Source organism: Bos grunniens, chromosome 5, assembly GCF_055505025.1.
Source record: "Bos grunniens cultivar Pamir isolate PY7600 chromosome 5, Bosgru_T2T1.0, whole genome shotgun sequence".
Taxonomy (NCBI): Eukaryota; Metazoa; Chordata; class Mammalia; order Artiodactyla; family Bovidae; genus Bos; species Bos grunniens.
In genome coordinates, this window is record NC_141169.1 from 100,874,661 (window position 1) to 100,892,524 (window position 17,864).

At 38.2% G+C, this 17,864-nt stretch overlaps 1 protein-coding gene across 3 annotated transcripts; it reads right to left on the reverse strand.

Moving 5' to 3' along the window:
• Positions 1-1,820: 1,820 nt before the first annotated feature.
• CLEC1B (C-type lectin domain family 1 member B) lies at positions 1,821-11,519 on the reverse strand. Of its 3 annotated transcripts, none has more exons than XM_086404192.1 (6): positions 10,948-11,519; positions 10,021-10,119; positions 8,840-8,953; positions 8,524-8,675; positions 4,890-4,996; positions 1,821-2,048 (listed from the first exon to the last, which is right to left on the reverse strand). In XM_086404192.1, exons 1-6 carry the CDS (start codon positions 11,009-11,011, stop codon positions 1,904-1,906), a joined length of 681 nt encoding a protein of 226 aa, XP_086260318.1. In that variant the 5' UTR covers positions 11,012-11,519; the 3' UTR covers positions 1,821-1,903. The 3 variants fall into 3 exon arrangements, with proteins under 3 accessions (XP_086260318.1, XP_086260319.1, XP_086260321.1); XM_086404193.1 differs by having other exon boundaries at positions 4,890-4,942; positions 10,948-11,513; XM_086404195.1 differs by having other exon boundaries at positions 4,890-4,979; positions 10,948-11,511.
• Positions 11,520-17,864: the final 6,345 nt, after the last annotated feature.

Below are 17,864 nucleotides of genomic sequence, written 5' to 3' on the forward strand. Positions count from 1 at the left end.
CGCTCAGTCATGTCCGACTCTTTGCAACCCCATGAATCGCAGCACGCCAGGCCTCCCTGTCCATCACCAACTCCCGGAGTTCGCTCAGACTCACGTCCATCGAGTCAGTGATGCCATCCAGCCATCTCATCCTCTGTCGTCCCCGTCTCCTACTGCCCCCAATATATAGCTAATTCACTTCATTGTACAGCAGAAACTAATACCACATTGTAAAGCAATTATACTCCAATAAAACAAAACAAGAAACAGGACTTTTCCTTCTCGGCCTTCCCACTGAGTACCATAACTATTTGTATTTGAACTTCTGCATGTTTTAACAAGCACCTTAGCTGGGATTTTGAGAATCATGTTCATAAATTTTAATACCACAAATTTAAGAAGAAAGAGTACCTTTAGGGAAGCTGTGAAAAGAAATGAAAATTTTGCCTGTTATCCTGTTAAAGGGTGCCTCTGTCTCCACATATCTATAAATATTGCATGAGTTATTCAGCAAAAACCAAACATAGGACTGTCAGGAAAAGAACTAGATAAAGCATTTGTGCTTGCTGCTCAACTAGCCTGTGAACCTTGCATTTACTCATTTTCAAGCCCCATTTGTTTTCTTGTAAACTTTTTCTTCTCTTGGACAGAAAATTATTGCTATTGAGTCTGACCAGAGGTAGACTTTGAATAGAAATTATATATTTGTATAGTGTTTTACTGATTGCTGTGCTTTTAGGAACTGTCTCAAACAATGAGAAGCAAATATTTTTGTTTTTTATGAGCCAGGAGCTGTGCTTAAAGGCATAGAATAAAAATTAGGAGCAACATTGCGTTTGCTTTCATGGAATCTCTGATATAATTAATGCTCTGAGGTTTTATTTTACGTTGTAGGACTGTGAGGTATATGATGGGTGTTATCTTATTTTTAAATGTGAGAAAATGAAAGTTAAGAGGCCACATGACTGGTCCATGGTTGTACTTGGGTGATCACGCCATCTAAATTATTCTGATTCCATCCATGTCTCTAGAGACTATCATACAGATCAAAGTAAGTCAGAAAGAGAAAAACAAATATTGTATATTAATGCACATATGTGGAATCTAGAAAAAAAAAAGTATAGATGATGTTATTTGCAAAGCAGAGACACAGACGTAGAGAACAAACATATGGACACTAATTGGGGAAATGGGGGGTGGGATGAATTGGAAGATTGGAATTGATGTATTTTCACTATTGATATTACGTATAAAATAGATAACTAATGAGAACCTACTGTATAGCACAGGGAACTCTACTCAGTGCTCTGTGGCTACCTAAATGGAAAGGAAATCCAAAAAAGAGGGAAGATATGTATATGTAGAGCTGACTCACTTTTCTGTACAGCAGAAACTAACACAACATTGTAAAGCAACTATACTCCATTAAAAATTAATATAAAAATAAATAATTCTACTGATTCCAAGTTTAGTATACTTTCTCTTACCTTATATTGTCCTTCAAACTTAGATATTTTGCATAGCTTAAGTCACTGAAGCCCTAACTTTTTTGTTTCAATGTAAAATGTATGTATTTATGTCTGAAGATGCAGTGAATCATAGTATTAATATCTTGTGATAATTAGGAATGGAAGACAAGGAGAATGAAAATTAATGGAAACAGAACAAGTGGGAAACAAATGATGGGTTCACACACTGGCTTCTGGATGTTTAAAGAAGGCACTAACCTGTTCCTCAGTATAAAGGACTATATAAAGAAGGAACCACGTGTTGTTGGTAGGATAGATAATGCAAAGTCATGGATAATGACTCCAAGCAGAAAAAAAGGGAAAAACAGGCAATTCTGTGGCTAGTGGTTCCTTCGCCCAGATCTTTTATTGTCCAATCAAGCGCTTATCCGTGACATTCTGCCCCTGTCTTTGCATTAAAGTAGATGTTCCACCTTTACTACGCCTGCTTTCCTTTCACACATTAAGTAATGTCTATTCTCACAGAAGGTAGGGTGAATTTTTCCGTTATGAAAATAAGCACAGTTCATATTTTCTGTTCCAGTTCCAGAAAGCTTCAACCTGTGAATGGAAAAGATAGAATGAGCTCCTTTGAAAGCTAAATAAACAATCAGCAATAAAACTCTGGGTCTGGGCTTCTTGGATGGCTCAGATGGTAAAGAACCTGCTTGCAATGCAGGAGACCCAGGTTCGATCTCTGGGTTGGGAAGATGTCCCGGAGAAGGAAATGGCAACCCATTCCAGTATTCTTGCCTGGAGAATTCCATGAACAGAGGAGCCTGGTGGACTATGGTTCTTGGGGTCACAAAGAGTCAGACACAACTGAGAGACTAACACTCAGTCAAACTCTGTGTGAAGTAGTCTGTTGAACAAAGTGAAGATAAGAAGTATGAGAGAAAAAAATAAAAAGCAACATTCAGATCTTTGAGGAACTTCCAGCCTGCTTTGGAGTATAAAGTATGTACATGTGAATAACACAATAGCAATTTAATATACTTTAGGATTAAGTAGAAGTGAACAATAGGTACAATAAGAATCCAGAGGAAAAGATGGATGGGGATCTGAAATGATGAGAAAGGCTTTACTTTTTCACCTTTTCATGGAAGATCATGCTTTAGTTCTGTTTTGAAAGAAGGGCAGGATTTAGATAGAAAGAAGCCCTGTCAGACAAGTACCTACACAGGGTGGAAGTGAGCTCAAGGAAAATTAAATCGATTAGTTATTTCTGAAATGAGGATTTATGTTACAGGGTAACAGATATAAGACTGCATTATAATTGCTTGTTCACTTGTCTATATTACCTGCTACACTACTATAACAAGAGGAAAAAAATGGATATTTATTAATTCATTTGCCAATATCTATGGGATACCTAGGTAGCTCAGTGGTAAAGAATCCCCCCTTCCAATGCAGAAGACTCAGGAGACTCAGGTTCAATCCCTTGGTCAGGAAGATCCCTGGCAGGAGGAAATAACAATCCACTCCAGTATTCTTGCCTGGAGAATCCCAAGGACAGAGGAGCCTAGTGGGCTACAGTCCATAAGTTCGCAAAGAGTTGGACATGACTAAGTTAGTACAAGCACAAGCACGAGCATGGGATACCTACTACCTGCCAAAGTTGTTCGTGTGCTGCTAATAGAGCGATAAACAAAACACAAGATCTTTTCCACTGGGGAACTTACATTGTAGTGAGGGAGTTGGTAAGAAGCCAGCAAATAAATAGAAAATCTCAGAGACTGGTAAAAGTAATAATGGAACAGTGTGATGTGATAGACTTGAGTGGACGCGGTGGAGGGAGGCTAGTTTAGTTTGGGTAATTAAAGATGGTCTCATTGAGAAAATGATGTTTAAATGGACTTGAGTGACAAGAGGGAGCCTGCCATGGAGGAGGGCATTCTAGAAGGAAACAGCAGGTACAAAGCCCTAAGACCACTGCTGCTGCTAAGTCACTTTAGTAGTGTCCGACTCTGTGCGACCCCATAGATGGCAGGTCACCAGGCTCCCCCGTCCCTGGGATTCTCCAGGCAAGAACACTGGAGTGGGTTGCCATTTTCTTTTCCAATGCATGCAAGTGAAAAGTGAAAGTGAAGTCACTCAGTCGTGTCTGACCCTCAGCAACCCCATGGACTGCAGCCTTCCAGGCTTCTCTGTCCATGGGATTTTCCAGGCAAGAGTACCGGAGTGGGGTGCCATTGCCTTCTCCACCCTAAGACCACAAAGCATGTTTAATTTATTGAAGGAACAGAGGGGTCACCAGTGTACCTGAACTACCGTGAAAAGTCAGCAAGTGATAAATGTAAGGTCCAGATCTATGAAGAAGCTTGCTTGTACTCCTAGTACTCTTGAGTTCTGTCCATAATAAAAATTAATAAGTATCTGTTGAATGAATTAATTAAAAATTAAGTAATGATCAAATTATGCAAGTTTGGGTTGTCAATTTACATTTTAAATGTAGAGACATTGCACAACGTGAACAAAAGGTGACTGGAGATTAGAAAATCATTTTGAGTAACTCAGCATAATTGATCCTTTTCCCTGGATTGTCTGTAGAAGGTTAGAGCCTTTTGACATGGACTTTAGAATCCTCTTGTAATTGATAATGTGCCTGATTCTTGGAGACCTCTGAGGTAAAAAGTGAAAGTCGTTCAGTCATGTCCGGCTCTTTGAGACCTCATGGACTCTATAGTCCATGAATTCTTTAGGCCAGAATACTGGAGTGGGTAGCCTTTCCCTTCTTCAGGGGGTCTTCCCAACCCAAGGATTGAACCCAGGTTTCCCACATTACAGGTGGATTCTTTACCAGCTGAGCCACAAGGGAAGCCCAAGAATACTGGAGTGGGTAGCCTATCCCTTCTCCAGAGGATCTTCCCAACCCAAGAATCAAACCAGGGTCTCCTGCATTGCAGGTGGATTCTTTACCAACTGAGCTATCAGGGAAGCCCCCCTAAGGTAGAAGACAAGGGAAAATGATACTGAAAAGTCAAAAAAAGACTAAAAGTAAGATGTTCCAACCATAAATTATAAGGATGAAAATTTTGTTCTCAAAATAAGTGAAGAGAATCAGATCATGCTACTAAAAAACCAAAACCAAACCAAACACACGTTTAAAATGTTCAACGGTAAAGTTAAGGGTAGAAACAAGTGGGAAAAAAGTATCAGGAGTAAGGGTGGATTACAACTTAGATAAAGAGCAGAGAATGGGAGAGTTGGAAAATAGATTCTAATTGCAAGCACTCTCTTGTTAGGATTAGGGAGTAAGTAACTCAGTCATCTCCTTTGTAACACACAGTACAACATAGAGCCACTTCCCAACTTTTAAGTAACTTGTACTCAAGAGCAGAGAAGATCTCAGGAATGAAAATTCCTAGTTGTGCCTTGTGTTCTGAGTGTTCTATGACTTACATAGTTTTGGAAAGAACTGAGCCGTCTTCCCATCTCCAGACGTCACTGGATTTCTGGCGGGACAATCCAATCCAACGAATTAATCCAGTCCTGCTATTGAAATATTGCTATTGCAAATGCAAATAATTATAATGGTCAGAGTGTTTCTACAGTTCTTATAATGGCATAAAGGAAAAACTTCATAATATGACTCTGGAAAAACAATGGATTATATGTCTATATTAATGCTAACTGATTATATTTGATATTTAGAATTATACCAAGTTTACTTGTTTTAGCATAAAAATAGTTGTAGGATACCAGGAAAAACTGTAAACAAGATAGACAATATTCTAATAATCCTATATATTTATCTTCCATCAGTTGAAGGTTAGAATCCCAAATAAAGTACCACATATGAGAAGGAAAATGAAAAATACATTGTTGATGAGATTTTATATTCCCTAGAATTAAGCTCTGCTTGCTTTGGTTTCATTGCTTAGCTTGTCTACAAAATCTTCATATAGAAATATCAATTTCTTTTAGTTGACTGGATAAAAGAGATGTCTTTCTCAAAAGGATTTACAAAGACATACATCTACAATTTTTTACTTTGAAATTATCTCTATTTACTATACTATATGGGCTTCCCTGGTGGCACAGCAGTAAACAATCCACCAGTAATGCAGGAGACAGGGGTTTGATCCCTGGGTTGGGAAGATCCCCTGGAGAAGGAAACAACAACACACTCCAGTGTTCTTGCCTGGTAAATCCCATAGACAGGAGCCTGGCAGGCTACAGTCCATGGGGTCTCAAAGAGTTGGACATGACTTAGTGACTAAACACAGTAATAATTATTTATTTTGTTCATTGCCTGTTGCTCCAACCGGAATAAAGTTCCATGAAGCTAAGAATTTTTGTAGGTTTTATTAACACACAGGTTCAAGTCCTGGAATTTGTTGAATTAATGGATGGATTTGTTGAATTAATGGAGGATCAGTCAATCAATCAATCTATCTATGGGTAGCAAAATTAGAAAAAAGTCAAATGTTCACGTGCTCGCATACCTCCCAGAAAAAAATAGATGAGAACATGTTCTTGGCAAATAAAAATGGCCTGAGCATCTTGGCAGGAACGTGAAACACAAGATGGCATTCCATGAGGGGGATTTCGTGAGAGTCCCTTATTTCTTAAATGTGAGCTACTTGTCATGTTTCTATTAACTTTTGTTTCTTTAAAATACATCCGCATTATATACTTCACTATAGAATTGACAGATAGATTCTACCTGAAATTCTGCCCAAAATTCAACTATATTCCTCCAAAATCACATTACTTCTTTTAATTGTAGATCTTCAACATGATATTGGCCTATAGTAATAAGACTTGAGAAGACATGTTTAGTCTCTAATTAACCTCCTTGTAATAGAATTGAGATTTTAAGGCACTCTCTTATTTTGTCTGATTTGAAAGAAATTAATTTATCTGAATATCTTCTCTATGAGCCTGAGCCCACAAGAAGAGCAAATATGTGGTACAGCAAGTTAGAATAACAGGACATACAAATGAGCATGAATGTCACTGGGTTAATTTCCTCTTTTCTGGTCAGTTACTGGTTATTTCAGCTCTCAATAAGGTACAAGTCAGTTTTGCTGATTAGTCATAGCAGTTCTATAGAAAATGACTTGCCTAAATCTTTGAATTCTATTGAATCTCTGTCTGCATAGAACCCAAATCCTGATCTATTCCAATTTACATTTGATTTAATTTTAATACGCAAAAATGTGAATGAATACTATATTCAAATTGTGGGATAAATACAATAAACAATTTCTTCCTTTTAAAGAATATGTGCTTTCATGTATATGTATGGCTGAGTCCCTTCACTGTTCATCTAAAACTACACAACATTGTTTATGGGTTATATCGCAATACAAAATTAAAAGTTTAAAAATATGCATATATATATATATATATATATATATGCAAGAGTCTCTTGATTAAGGTGAAAGAGGAGAGTGAAAAATCTGGTTTAAAACTCATCATTCAAAAAATGAATATCATGGCATCCAGTCTCATCACTTCATGGCATAAAGATGGGGAAATGATAGAAACAGTGAAAGACTATTTTCTTGGGCTCTAAAATCACTGTGGATGGTGACTGCAGCCATGAAATTAAAAGACACTTGCTCCTTGGAAGGAAAGCTATGACAAACCTAGACAGCTTGCTAGTAAGCGAACATTAATTTGCTGACAAAGGTCCATTTAGTCAAAGCTATGGTTTTTCCAGTAGTCGTGTATGGCTGTGAGAGTTGGACCATAAAGAAAACTGAGTACCGAAGAACTGACACTTTTGAACTGTGGTGTTGGAGAAGACTCTTGGGTTCGTTCTACAAGGATATCAAACTAGTCAATCCTAAAGGAAATCAACCCTGCATATTCATTGGAAGGACTGATGCTGAAGCTGAAACTCCAATACTTTGGCCACCTGATGCCAGGAGCTGACTCATTGGAAAAGACCCTGATGCTGGGAAAGATTGAAGGCAGGAAGAGAAGGTGTACAATAGAGGATGAGATGGTTGGATGTTATCACTGACTCAATGGACATGAATTTGAGAAAGCTCTGGGAGATGGTGAAGGATAGGGAAGCCTGGCGTGCTGCAGTCCATGGGGTCGCAAAGAGTTGGACTGTCCGAGTGATTGAACAACAATGTTTTGACAAACTGTTATTGGGTAGAAGGGAAACTTCAGTTCTTGGCTCCTGGCTTGCTTCCAAGATTTACAAAAAGAGAAGCTACATTCAATAAAAAAAGGGAGAATGCAGTAGTGGATGTGAATGTGTTTTGCTTGGAAAGAGCTTTTGTTAAAAGCTGTCAAAGAGGGAGATGTAGAAGAGGAGAAACGTTTTAAAATGTTTTCAACTGTGTCAGTCTCAAACTCCCAATTCCTCCCAAAACACCTCCTTTCCAGACTTGGTATCCATACGTTACATCTGTGTCTCTATTTCTACTTTTCAGATAAGATCAGCTATACCATTTTTCTAAATTCCACATAGCACAGGGAACTCTACTCAATGCACCGTAATGACCTGAATGGGAAAGAAATCCAAAAGCGAGGGAATACATGTATAGAGCTGATTCATTTTGCTGTGCAGTAGAAACTAACACACTATTGTAAAGCAAACCAACTGTACTCCAATAAAAATAATTTAAACTATTAATTTAAGCTAATAAAACTATGTCTGGAAGAATCTGTGAAAAGACAGAGTTTGCACCATGGTTCATTCAAAGAGTCAACAACTTAGCAAAAACTGAGAAGGCATGTTATGTTGGGATAACACTGATATTTATATTTCACAATCATATTGAGTTTCTTTATACTTTCAGATTCTTTTTTGAATTCATGAATTGAGTTAAGGAAACTAAGAAATTATCTTAACTTTTGTTATAATACCAGAACTCAAAGTTTTGTTAGTTCTATTTCAGTACTTTCTACTCTCAAAGGTTGTAATTTTTACCTAGCTTGATAAACTTCTCAGATGAGAAAAAACTGGACAACATAGACATGTGAAAAAAAGGAAAATGCTGAAGATTTGTCTCCTTTGAAATTTATCTCCTTATGACTCCCAAGATATTTGACATAGAAATATCCTTACCAGGATGCTCTTGCTGGAGATCTTCACAAGAGTAGCATTTACGTCAATACAGTACTTCTTACTCTCTTCCCATGTCAGGTTGTGCCTGAAGAATCCATAGCAACTGTCTCCATAGTATCGCCAGTGTGTGTCACATGGGTTACACTTATGGCCTTGAGGAGAAACCAAGCATAGGATCCCTTTCATTCTGAATTTAGTGTACTTTTTCCTCATCTTCCTTGTTTCCTGCATATCTCAAGATTCTTTACATATAGCATCAAAAAAAAAAAAAACTCCAGAATTAGGGGAGATGAAGAGGTTACCAAACCATACTTACTTTGCTTTTGTCCTGATAGTTGTATTAAATCTTGGCAGACCTTCTTTACTAACAGTTTCATAGTTCCTGAGAGATTTTCATTCTCAGCTTGTAGGTAGTTTTGCTGCATGACAGCTAGATGGAAACATTAGATAATCATTTGTAATTAGGATTAAAAAGGTGCTGCAAAAAATGTCCTCTCTATGAACTTTAAATTCAGTAGAGTTGTCAATCTATGAAGTATTTACTAGATACATATGAGTAGTGTGTGTGTGTGCTCAGTCACTCAGTTGTGTCCAACTCTTTGCAAACTAATGGATGGTAGCCCACTCAGTTCCTCTGTCCACAGAATTTTCTAGGCAAGAATACTGGAGTGGGTTGTCATTTCCTCCTCCAGGAGATATATGAGTAGATGAGTGCTGAAGAGGGATCAGGGTAAAATGGGTATAAAGAACACATTAAGTACTGTGCAGAATGGCAGCTGAGGGTTCTCCAAAAAAATAATAATAATAATAAGAGAACTGTCAATACTTGAAGGAGATAATCACAAGTAAGAACATGCCGTGATCAAATCATGTGCCCAAAGCGGCTGCTTTGACTTTTCCTTGAACACAAACTTCTAAGCGCGTTTCACAGAGGTGAATGACCTCTATTATTATGCTTCCATGTAATACCAGAATATTCATTCTTGTTTTGCTCAAAATACAGTGACATTGAAATCAATCAAAGGTGGTGAATGAAACATTCTAAAATATCTTATGGAAAAATAAACAGTATATGAACAATTTTATACAGATTTGTTATTGTTTATTAGCTCAGTTATGTCCGACTCTCTTGAGATATCATGGATGGCAGCCCACTGGGCCCCTCTATCCATGGAATTTCCCAGGCAAGGATACTGGAGCAGGTTATTATTTTCTTCTCCAGGGGATCTTCCGGACCCAAGGATTGAATCTGAGTCTTCCACATTGTAGGCAGATTCTTTACCATCTGAGCCATCAGAGAAGCCCAATTAATTTAATCTAAAATTTAATTTTAGTCAGAAGGTAAAGGTCAGAATTCTCCCTTACTGAGAGCATCCTGGCCCCTAAGCATAGGATGACTGGTGTGGTGACAAATATACAAATCGTGACAATTAGGCTTAGTGACATACACCAGGACACTTAGTTATGTCACATCATTAGGAAAAAGTCAATACTTACACATAAGCCCCAGAGCCACCAGCCCAACAACCATCCCCACGCATAAGACCAGCAGAGTCAAAGCCATCACACGCCACAAAGGGGAGGAAGCAGGTTCCACTGTGGGCATACAATAAAGATGTCAGAGGGCGGGCAGCATGGCATAGCTATGGGACAGCATCACCCCATCCCTGCCCTGTCAGGATTCTCCAAGTGATATAAACTGCTTCTTCCGTCCATCTTGCCTTTGCTCCCATGGTGATCACCAACGGTAAACACAACCCGCTCCATTCCCACTCCCACTGGGCTTCTCTCTGAGTCAGAATGTAACTAGTTGTTAAGGTCTTGTGTGTTTGTATTTGTCTTTGTTTTGTGCCCAGCCGTATAAACAATTGTGGTGATAAGGAGCAACTATAGAATCACACTCATTTGCTGACATCTTATAAAATGGAATTTCTGAATGTTCTCTTCTCTTATCCCCTAGACTTCTATTCCCTCCACATTTAACTCTGTAAACCTTAATATAATGTGCCCTGCTTGTATCCTTTGTTGTTTATGTGAAGTGTGTAGTGTTAGTCACTCCGTTGTGTCCAACTTTAAGGATGGTAGCCCACCAGGCTCTTCTGTCCATGGAATTCTCCAGGCAAGAATACTGGAGTGGATTGCCAGGCCCTCCTCCAGGGGATCTTCCCAACCCAGGGACTGAACCTGGATCTCCCACATTAAACGCAGACTTGACCAACTGAGTCAAGGCAAGACCTATGTTGTTTATATTCTAAGTAAATCTATCTGAGTTTATGCAGATACCACTTAAATGCTGTTGGGAAAAAAAGGTCATTCAGGAAAAGAAAACAAAACTATACATGCTGTCACTAGTAGAAAAAAGGACTCTAGGGTAGAACAATTTCAATAGTTCATTTGCAAGTTGCTGGCTCTGGGTGTTCTTACCTGAAGTCAGAGCTGGTTTTTGAGTTTTAATATTTAAGGTGACATATCCATCTTCATCCTGCATGGCTTTCCTTGGGCTGCAAGTGAGTTCAGTGTTCAGTGGCTTCACAAAATTTGTCCACTCTGATCATTTCAATGTCTACCCGCCTGTGATTCTCCTCTGTTTGCTAAGTTGGAGCCACATGAGTTGGGGCACATGTTTTTTTGTTTTTTGTTTCTTTCCAGGAAGCCCTTTGATAGCTTCTCAGAGATACATGGACCTTGAACACAAAAACACTAAAATAATAACTTGTGGTAAAGGAGTAGATATGGCATTTGTTTCCTGTTTCCTTAGCTTCCATTCTGAATCTTCCATCATGTATATCCTTTCCAAGAACAAAAGTTCATGTGTCATCTTAACCTCAGCAGAGTGCAAATCATGTTGTTTAAGCAGACTGGCTTCTGATGAAAATTCATAAATAAAATATCATCAGATAAAGAGTTTATCTCTCTGTGATAAATGAGTCTGATATAATTTGATCTAAGAAGAGCTATATTCGATGTTCCATGGTCTTGTGTTAGAATTTCTAATTATGGCCTAGAATTCTTCTGAATTATTGCATCTTTTTCATGTCAAAGTTTTTAAAAAATCAGGAAATTCACATGAGGCAGGATTTATATGGGTTAGGTTTATGCATCGAAGGAAAAAAATCTAATACAGTGAAATAAAACAAAATTGATATATTGTCTTTTAGTAATGTTTTCACTTTAAACCAGGATTCCCTGGTAGCTCAGATGGTGGGGGAAAAAAAAAATCTGCCTGCAATGCTGGAGACCCAGGTTTGATTCCCTGGGTTGGGAAGATACTGGGAGAAGGGAATGGCAACCCACTCCAGTATTCCTGCCTAGAGAATCCCACTGACAGACCATGGGGTCTCAAAGAGTCGGACACGACTGAGAGACTATCACACTTTCACTTTAAATTGCCAGTAATGATAACTTTAACCACAGGTTGAGTGTCTCTTGCTTGGATCTATGTTCCATGAGAATATATTTGCCTTTATTTGTATCTATCAAGTGTGGTTTTGTGGTGTTAGAAGTATGCTGGGTGAGTACAGACTCTCAGGGTCAAAGGAGGCCTGATAACATTAGTCTTAATTCTACTTCCTCTCTCTACATACCCCATAAACGCAAGCTGAATTACTCAGCAAAAATTAAGCAGAGAACTGCAGGAAAAAGTGGTAGATAAATGCTTTTCTTTTCCCTTCTCCAAAATCCAGAGGTTTGCAGATGTTTCTCAGTCACCCCACAAAGCCTGCCACTGACATTTTATTTCTACTTGCATATTTTTTTCAGTAGGCTCTTGTTTACCTATTTTATGATAGTAGTGTATATATGTTCCATAAGTTTTTCATATCTTTTTAAAATTCTTTTCTACTTGAGTAATGTTCCTTCTTCTCTTGGCATAGGAAAGCACAGCTGAAGTTTTTATTCCAAATAGCCTGATGAGTTTTCATTTGGAATAAAAACCTTTGTTTAATATTTTAGAGATGGATTGTTATATAAATTACCTCTTTTTAAAAAGCCTTTATTGAATTTGTTACAATATTGCTTCTGGTTTGTTTTGGTAATGATGGATAGAGGATGTGTAAAAAAGAAAGAAAGAGAAGCCAGAAGGAGAAGAGGGAGTCAGAAAAGTGGAATAAGCATTATCCCTTATGGCAGAAAGTGAAGAGGTACTAAAAAGCCTCTTGATGAAAGTGAAAGTGGAGAGTGAAAAAGTTGGCTTAAAGCTCAACATTCAGAAAACGAAGATCATGGCATCTGGTCCCATCACTTCATGGGAAAATAGATGGGGAAACAGTGGAAACAGTGTCAGACTTCACTTTTTTGGGCTCCAAAATCACTGCAGATGGTGACTGCAGCCATGAAATTAAAAGACGCTTACTCCTTGGAAGGAAAGTTATGACCAACCTAGATAGCATATTCAAAAGCAGAGACATTACTTTGCCAACAAAGGTCCATCTAGTCAAGGCTATGGTTTTTCCTGTGGTCATGTATGGATGTGAGAGTGGGACTGTGAAGAAAGCTGAGTACTGAAGAATTGATGCTTTTGAACTGTGGTGCTGGAGAAGACTCTTGAGAGTCCCTTGGACTGCAAGGAGAGCCAACCAGTCCATTCTAAAGGAGATCAGCCCTGGGTGTTCTTTGGAAGGAATGATGCTAAAGCTGAAACTCCAGTACTTTGGCCACCTCATGTGAAGAGTTGACTCATTGGAAAAGACTTTGATGCTGGGAGTGATTGGGGGCAGGAGGAGAAGGGGGCGACAGAGGATGAGATGGCTGTATGGTATCACCGACTCAATGGACATGAGTCTGAGTGAACTCTGGGAATTGGTGATGGACAGGGAGGCCTGGGGTGCTGTGATTCATGGGGTCGCAAAGAGTTGGACACGACTGAGAGACTGAACTGAACTGAAGTGAATAAGTTAAGTAATGCATAATTATCAGATGACAACTGTAACAGAACTTTTGGTAACACACAAGAGAGAAAATGAAAGGGGAAAAATGTATTAGATCACCTTCACAACGCTGACTGAGATGTTCATCACGCACGTGTGTGCAAAATCCCTGTAAGTAAAAAGGTTAGATAATGGAATGTGCATGCTAAGTCGCTTCAGTCATGTCCGACTCTTTGTGACCCCATGGACTGTAGCCCATCCGGCTCCTCTGTCTGTGGTTTCACCAGGCAAGAATACTGGAGTGGGTTGGCATGCCTTCCTCCACATCTTATCAAATGGAATAGACAAGATTTGAAGAAAAGGCACAGATTGCATAAGAAAAGAGAAGGAAAGGGGAAAGTTTATCCAAGGGGGCACACACCTGAAACAAAGCTAGTTAAGTTTGAAGGAGTATGCTGTGTTCTGTGATTGAGGGATGTGAACTGATTAAGCTTATTTGCATGAGAATTCATGTCATGGTATACTGGGATACAAGACATCTTATTAAAATCACTGCAAAACTTACATTTCATGGAAAGTTAACCAGTCAGTTGAATGTGTATCCACTGATCACTGTGTGTATGTCTTAAGCACTGTTCTATTTTCTGGGGGATCAAATGGTGAAAGAAACATACGAAAGTTGTGCTCTTATTCAGGTTATGTTCTAGGGGAGGGTGGTGAATGCAGATAGCAAAGAAGCAAAGAAAGGAAAGAGCTAGACTATTTCAGATATCATGAGGACTATGAAAAAAGTCTTATAATAGAGCCTTACTGGTGAGGCTTCAGGCAAACCCTGGTTGTGCTCATTTGAACTTGACTAGGGGACGAGGGAGTCTGATAGGCTGCCGTCTATGAGGTCCCATAGAGTCGGACACGACTGAAGCGACTTAGCAGCAGCCGCAGCAGCAGCAGAAGGGGGCTGGAGAATTGGGCAACTTTTTTCCATTTTTTAAACTGAAGTTCAGTTGATCTACAATATTATTTTTTAAGGTGTAGAAAATGGAGATTCAATGTTTTTCTAGATTATACTTGTAATAAAGTTATTACAAATCGATGTCTATATTTTCCTATGCTGTACAATATACCCTTGTGATTTATCTATCTTATACATAGCAGTTTGTATCTCTTAGTCCCATACCTCTAATGTGCCTCTCCTCCCTGCCCCTTCCCTACTGGTAACCGTTAGTTTGTTCTCTTTATTTGCAGATGTGTTTCTATTTCATCATACACATTCATTTTAACTTTTAGATTGCATATACAAGCGATATCTTTTGATATTGGTGTCTCTCTGTCTGACTTATTTCACTAAGCATAAAACTTTCTAAGTGCATCCACAGTGTTGAAAATGGCAGAATTTTGTTCTTTTTTTTGGCTGTAGTATTTCATTTTGTGTGTATATATACATGTATATATAATATGGTATATATATATGCCACATACGTACCTAAATTGGAATGTATATATATGTATATACACACACACACACACACACATATACATATATGTGTATATATACACACACCACATCTTTGGGCTTCCCTGGTGGCTTAGTGGTAAAGAATCCACCTGCATTGCTGGAGTTTTGAGAGGTTCGGGCTCAATCCCTGAGTTGGGAAGATCCTCTGGAGAGGGAAACAGCAGCCACTCCAGTATTCTTGCCTGGAGAATCACATGGACAGAGAAGCCTGGTGGGCTACTGATGGGGTTGCAAAGATTTGGACACGACTGAAGCGACTTAGCACACGCTCGCAACCACATCTTTATTCATCTGTTGATTGACTCTTAGGTTGCTTCTGTATCTTGGCTATTGTAAATAGTACTGCTGTGAACATTGGAGTTCTATGTCTTTTCAAATTAGTGTTTTTGTTTTCTTCGATATATACCCGAGTGGAATTGCTGGATCGTATGGTAATTCTATTTTTTTAGTTTTCTGAGAAACCTCTGTACTGTTTTTTGAAGTGGCTTCACCAATTTACATTCCCACCACCGTGTAGGAGGACTCACTTCTCTCCACATCCTCACCAAAATTTCCTATTTGTGGTCTCTTTGTTGATAACCATTCTGAAAGGTGTGAGGTGATATCTCATTGTGGGTTTGATTTGTTATTTCCCCTGATGACTAGAGATGTTGAGCATTTTTCATGTGCTTGTTGGCCATCAGTGTATCTTCTTTGGAAAAATGTCTATTCAGGTCTATTCTGTCAATTTTTTAATCAAGTTGTCTCTTTTTAAATATTGAGTTGTATGAGCTCTTTATATACTTCGGCTATTAACCCCTTATCCATCACCAATATTTCTCAAGTATTTTCTCCCACTTAGTAGCTTGTCTTTTTGTTTTGTCACTGGTTTTCTTTGTTGTGCAAAAGATTCCACTTTTAAGAGCATCCAGAATAATTTAAGGTTAATTCTGGTATAATAGTGATACCATTTGTTATTACTCCTATTTGCTTTAATTAATTACCCTTGTGGTAGATTTTACTCCAATTTTACGAATAAGAAAAAGAAGCACAGAGAATAAGGGACTTGCCAAAAGTCACTGGACTTTTGTAAATGTTTATCAAATGTTCTGGATTTGAATCAATCAGTCTGTCTTCATAGCCCTTTAGTTTAAGCAAAATATTTTATTACCTTGTTTGAATAAATATACATTAAAAAAAAATTCTTTCCTATATTCATCCTTTGGCTCCACCCAGTGGTCATTTTTTGTTACCGTTGCTTTTATCTTTTCTTTAGATCTGATAACCTCCAGTTTAATTTTCACTTTTGTCCATTTCTTTTTCTAAATAATTTTGCATTCATTCCTATTCTTCTCATTCTCTAGGCACTATCCAATATAGGTCCCTCTTTAAAAGCATACTCTGAAATAAGACTAATATATGGGAATGGAATGATCATGGAAGAATGAAACAAGAACACAATTTTCTGTCATGTAAACTCATTATTTCTTTTAATATATCCCAAGTGAACAATACTCCTATGTTTAATGCCTATGTTCCCTTATTTTCTGCAATGAATGTATTTTCTCACGGGTTTAATTCATCTGAAAGCAGCAGGGGAAGTCAAAGGTGATTTTAAGTTTTTGGCTGAGAAACTGTTAAGTGTGAAGTTTTCATTTACCGAAATGGAGAAGTACAGTAAAACAGCTAGAAAAGGGCTGTTCATTTTTTTTTTTTATGTGTTCAGCCTGAAAATTCTATTTGAATTACGACTAGAATGACTGAGGAATTGAGTTTTTAATTTTAATTCATAGAAGTTTAAACTGTCATATGTGGCTAGTAACTACAGTAAAGAAAAGCATAGCTTTAATATATGATCACCATAATGAGTGACTAATTTGTGGGTGTGGTCAAGGTTATTGGAGGTAAGTCTAGTATCTGAGCACACAGGGTATTGGAATTTCACCTACAAGAGCACTGAAATTACTGATGATCACGACGGGAATAGAGGTGAACAAGGAGATTTAAGACAGTCGAAAAATGGTGAAGAAATGAAGAGAAATGTCCTAGAAATTGTAGATGATTGCAGCAAGCAGTGTTATTTGCTAGTATAATCTGGCACAAAGTGCTATTGAGAGGCAGGAATTATTTTTTTAATCATATTGATTTTATTTACTTATTTTGCTCTGTGCTGGTTCTTTGTTGCTGCATGGGCTTTTCTTTAGTCGTGGTGAGTAGGGGCAACTTTCTAGTTGCAGTGCACAGGTTTCTCAATGCAGCGGCTTCTTTTCTTGTGGAATGCAGGTTCTAGGGCACGAGGGTTTCAGGAGTTGCAGGACATGGGCTCAGTGGTTTTGGCTCCTGGGCTCTAGAGCGCAGGTTCAATAGTTGTGGCCCACGGGTTTAAGACATGTGGGATCTTCTTTAACTAGGGATCTAACCCATGTCTCCTTCGTTGGCAGGTGTATTCTTTACCACTGAGCCACCAGGGAAGGCAGAGATGCTGGAAATTTTTAAGGGAGAAAAGTATAGGCAGTAATTTCTAAAATCAATGAATAATAGATGATATAGCATTTAAGGACCATAATAGTAGAGTGTATATAGGATCAATCTTCATTATAGAAATAATTCAGAACCAGGTGAGATTCTTCATATTTGTTTTATCAAAGTATTGTTTCATGTAAGATAGTAAAAAATTAATTAGTTTTTAAGGGAACTTTAAGGCAAATGAAAGAATTGGGGAAATGAAAGCAAGAACTCCATCTTTGCAAAATTTAATGAAATTCCAAAACAAAGAAAAACAACCTTGAGTTCTCCCTTTTTTTAATTGGTCAGCTAATATTTATTTATTATTATTTATTTATTTATGGCAATGCAGCTTGCAGAATTTTATTTCCCAGGATTTCAGTTCCCCAACCAAAGATGGAACCCAGGTCCACGGCAATGAAAGTTCCAAGTTTTAACCACGGGACCATCAGGCAATGCTCAAGTTCTCATTTTTG

What these genes read in the sequence shown, in the direction of transcription:
- CLEC1B (XM_086404192.1), bottom strand. Translation starts at nt 11,011, where the DNA reads ATGCAGGATGAAGATGGATATGTCACCTTAAATATTAAAACTCAAAAA. An exon ending in GGTGGCTCTGGGGCTTATGT is followed by an intron (nt 8,954 to 10,020) that starts GTAAGTATTGAC and finishes GTTTCCATCTAG; the next exon opens with CTGTCATGCAGCAAAACTAC. An exon ending in ACTATCAGGACAAAAGCAAA is followed by an intron (nt 8,676 to 8,839) that starts GTAAGTATGGTT and finishes TTTCTCCTCAAG; the next exon opens with GCCATAAGTGTAACCCATGT.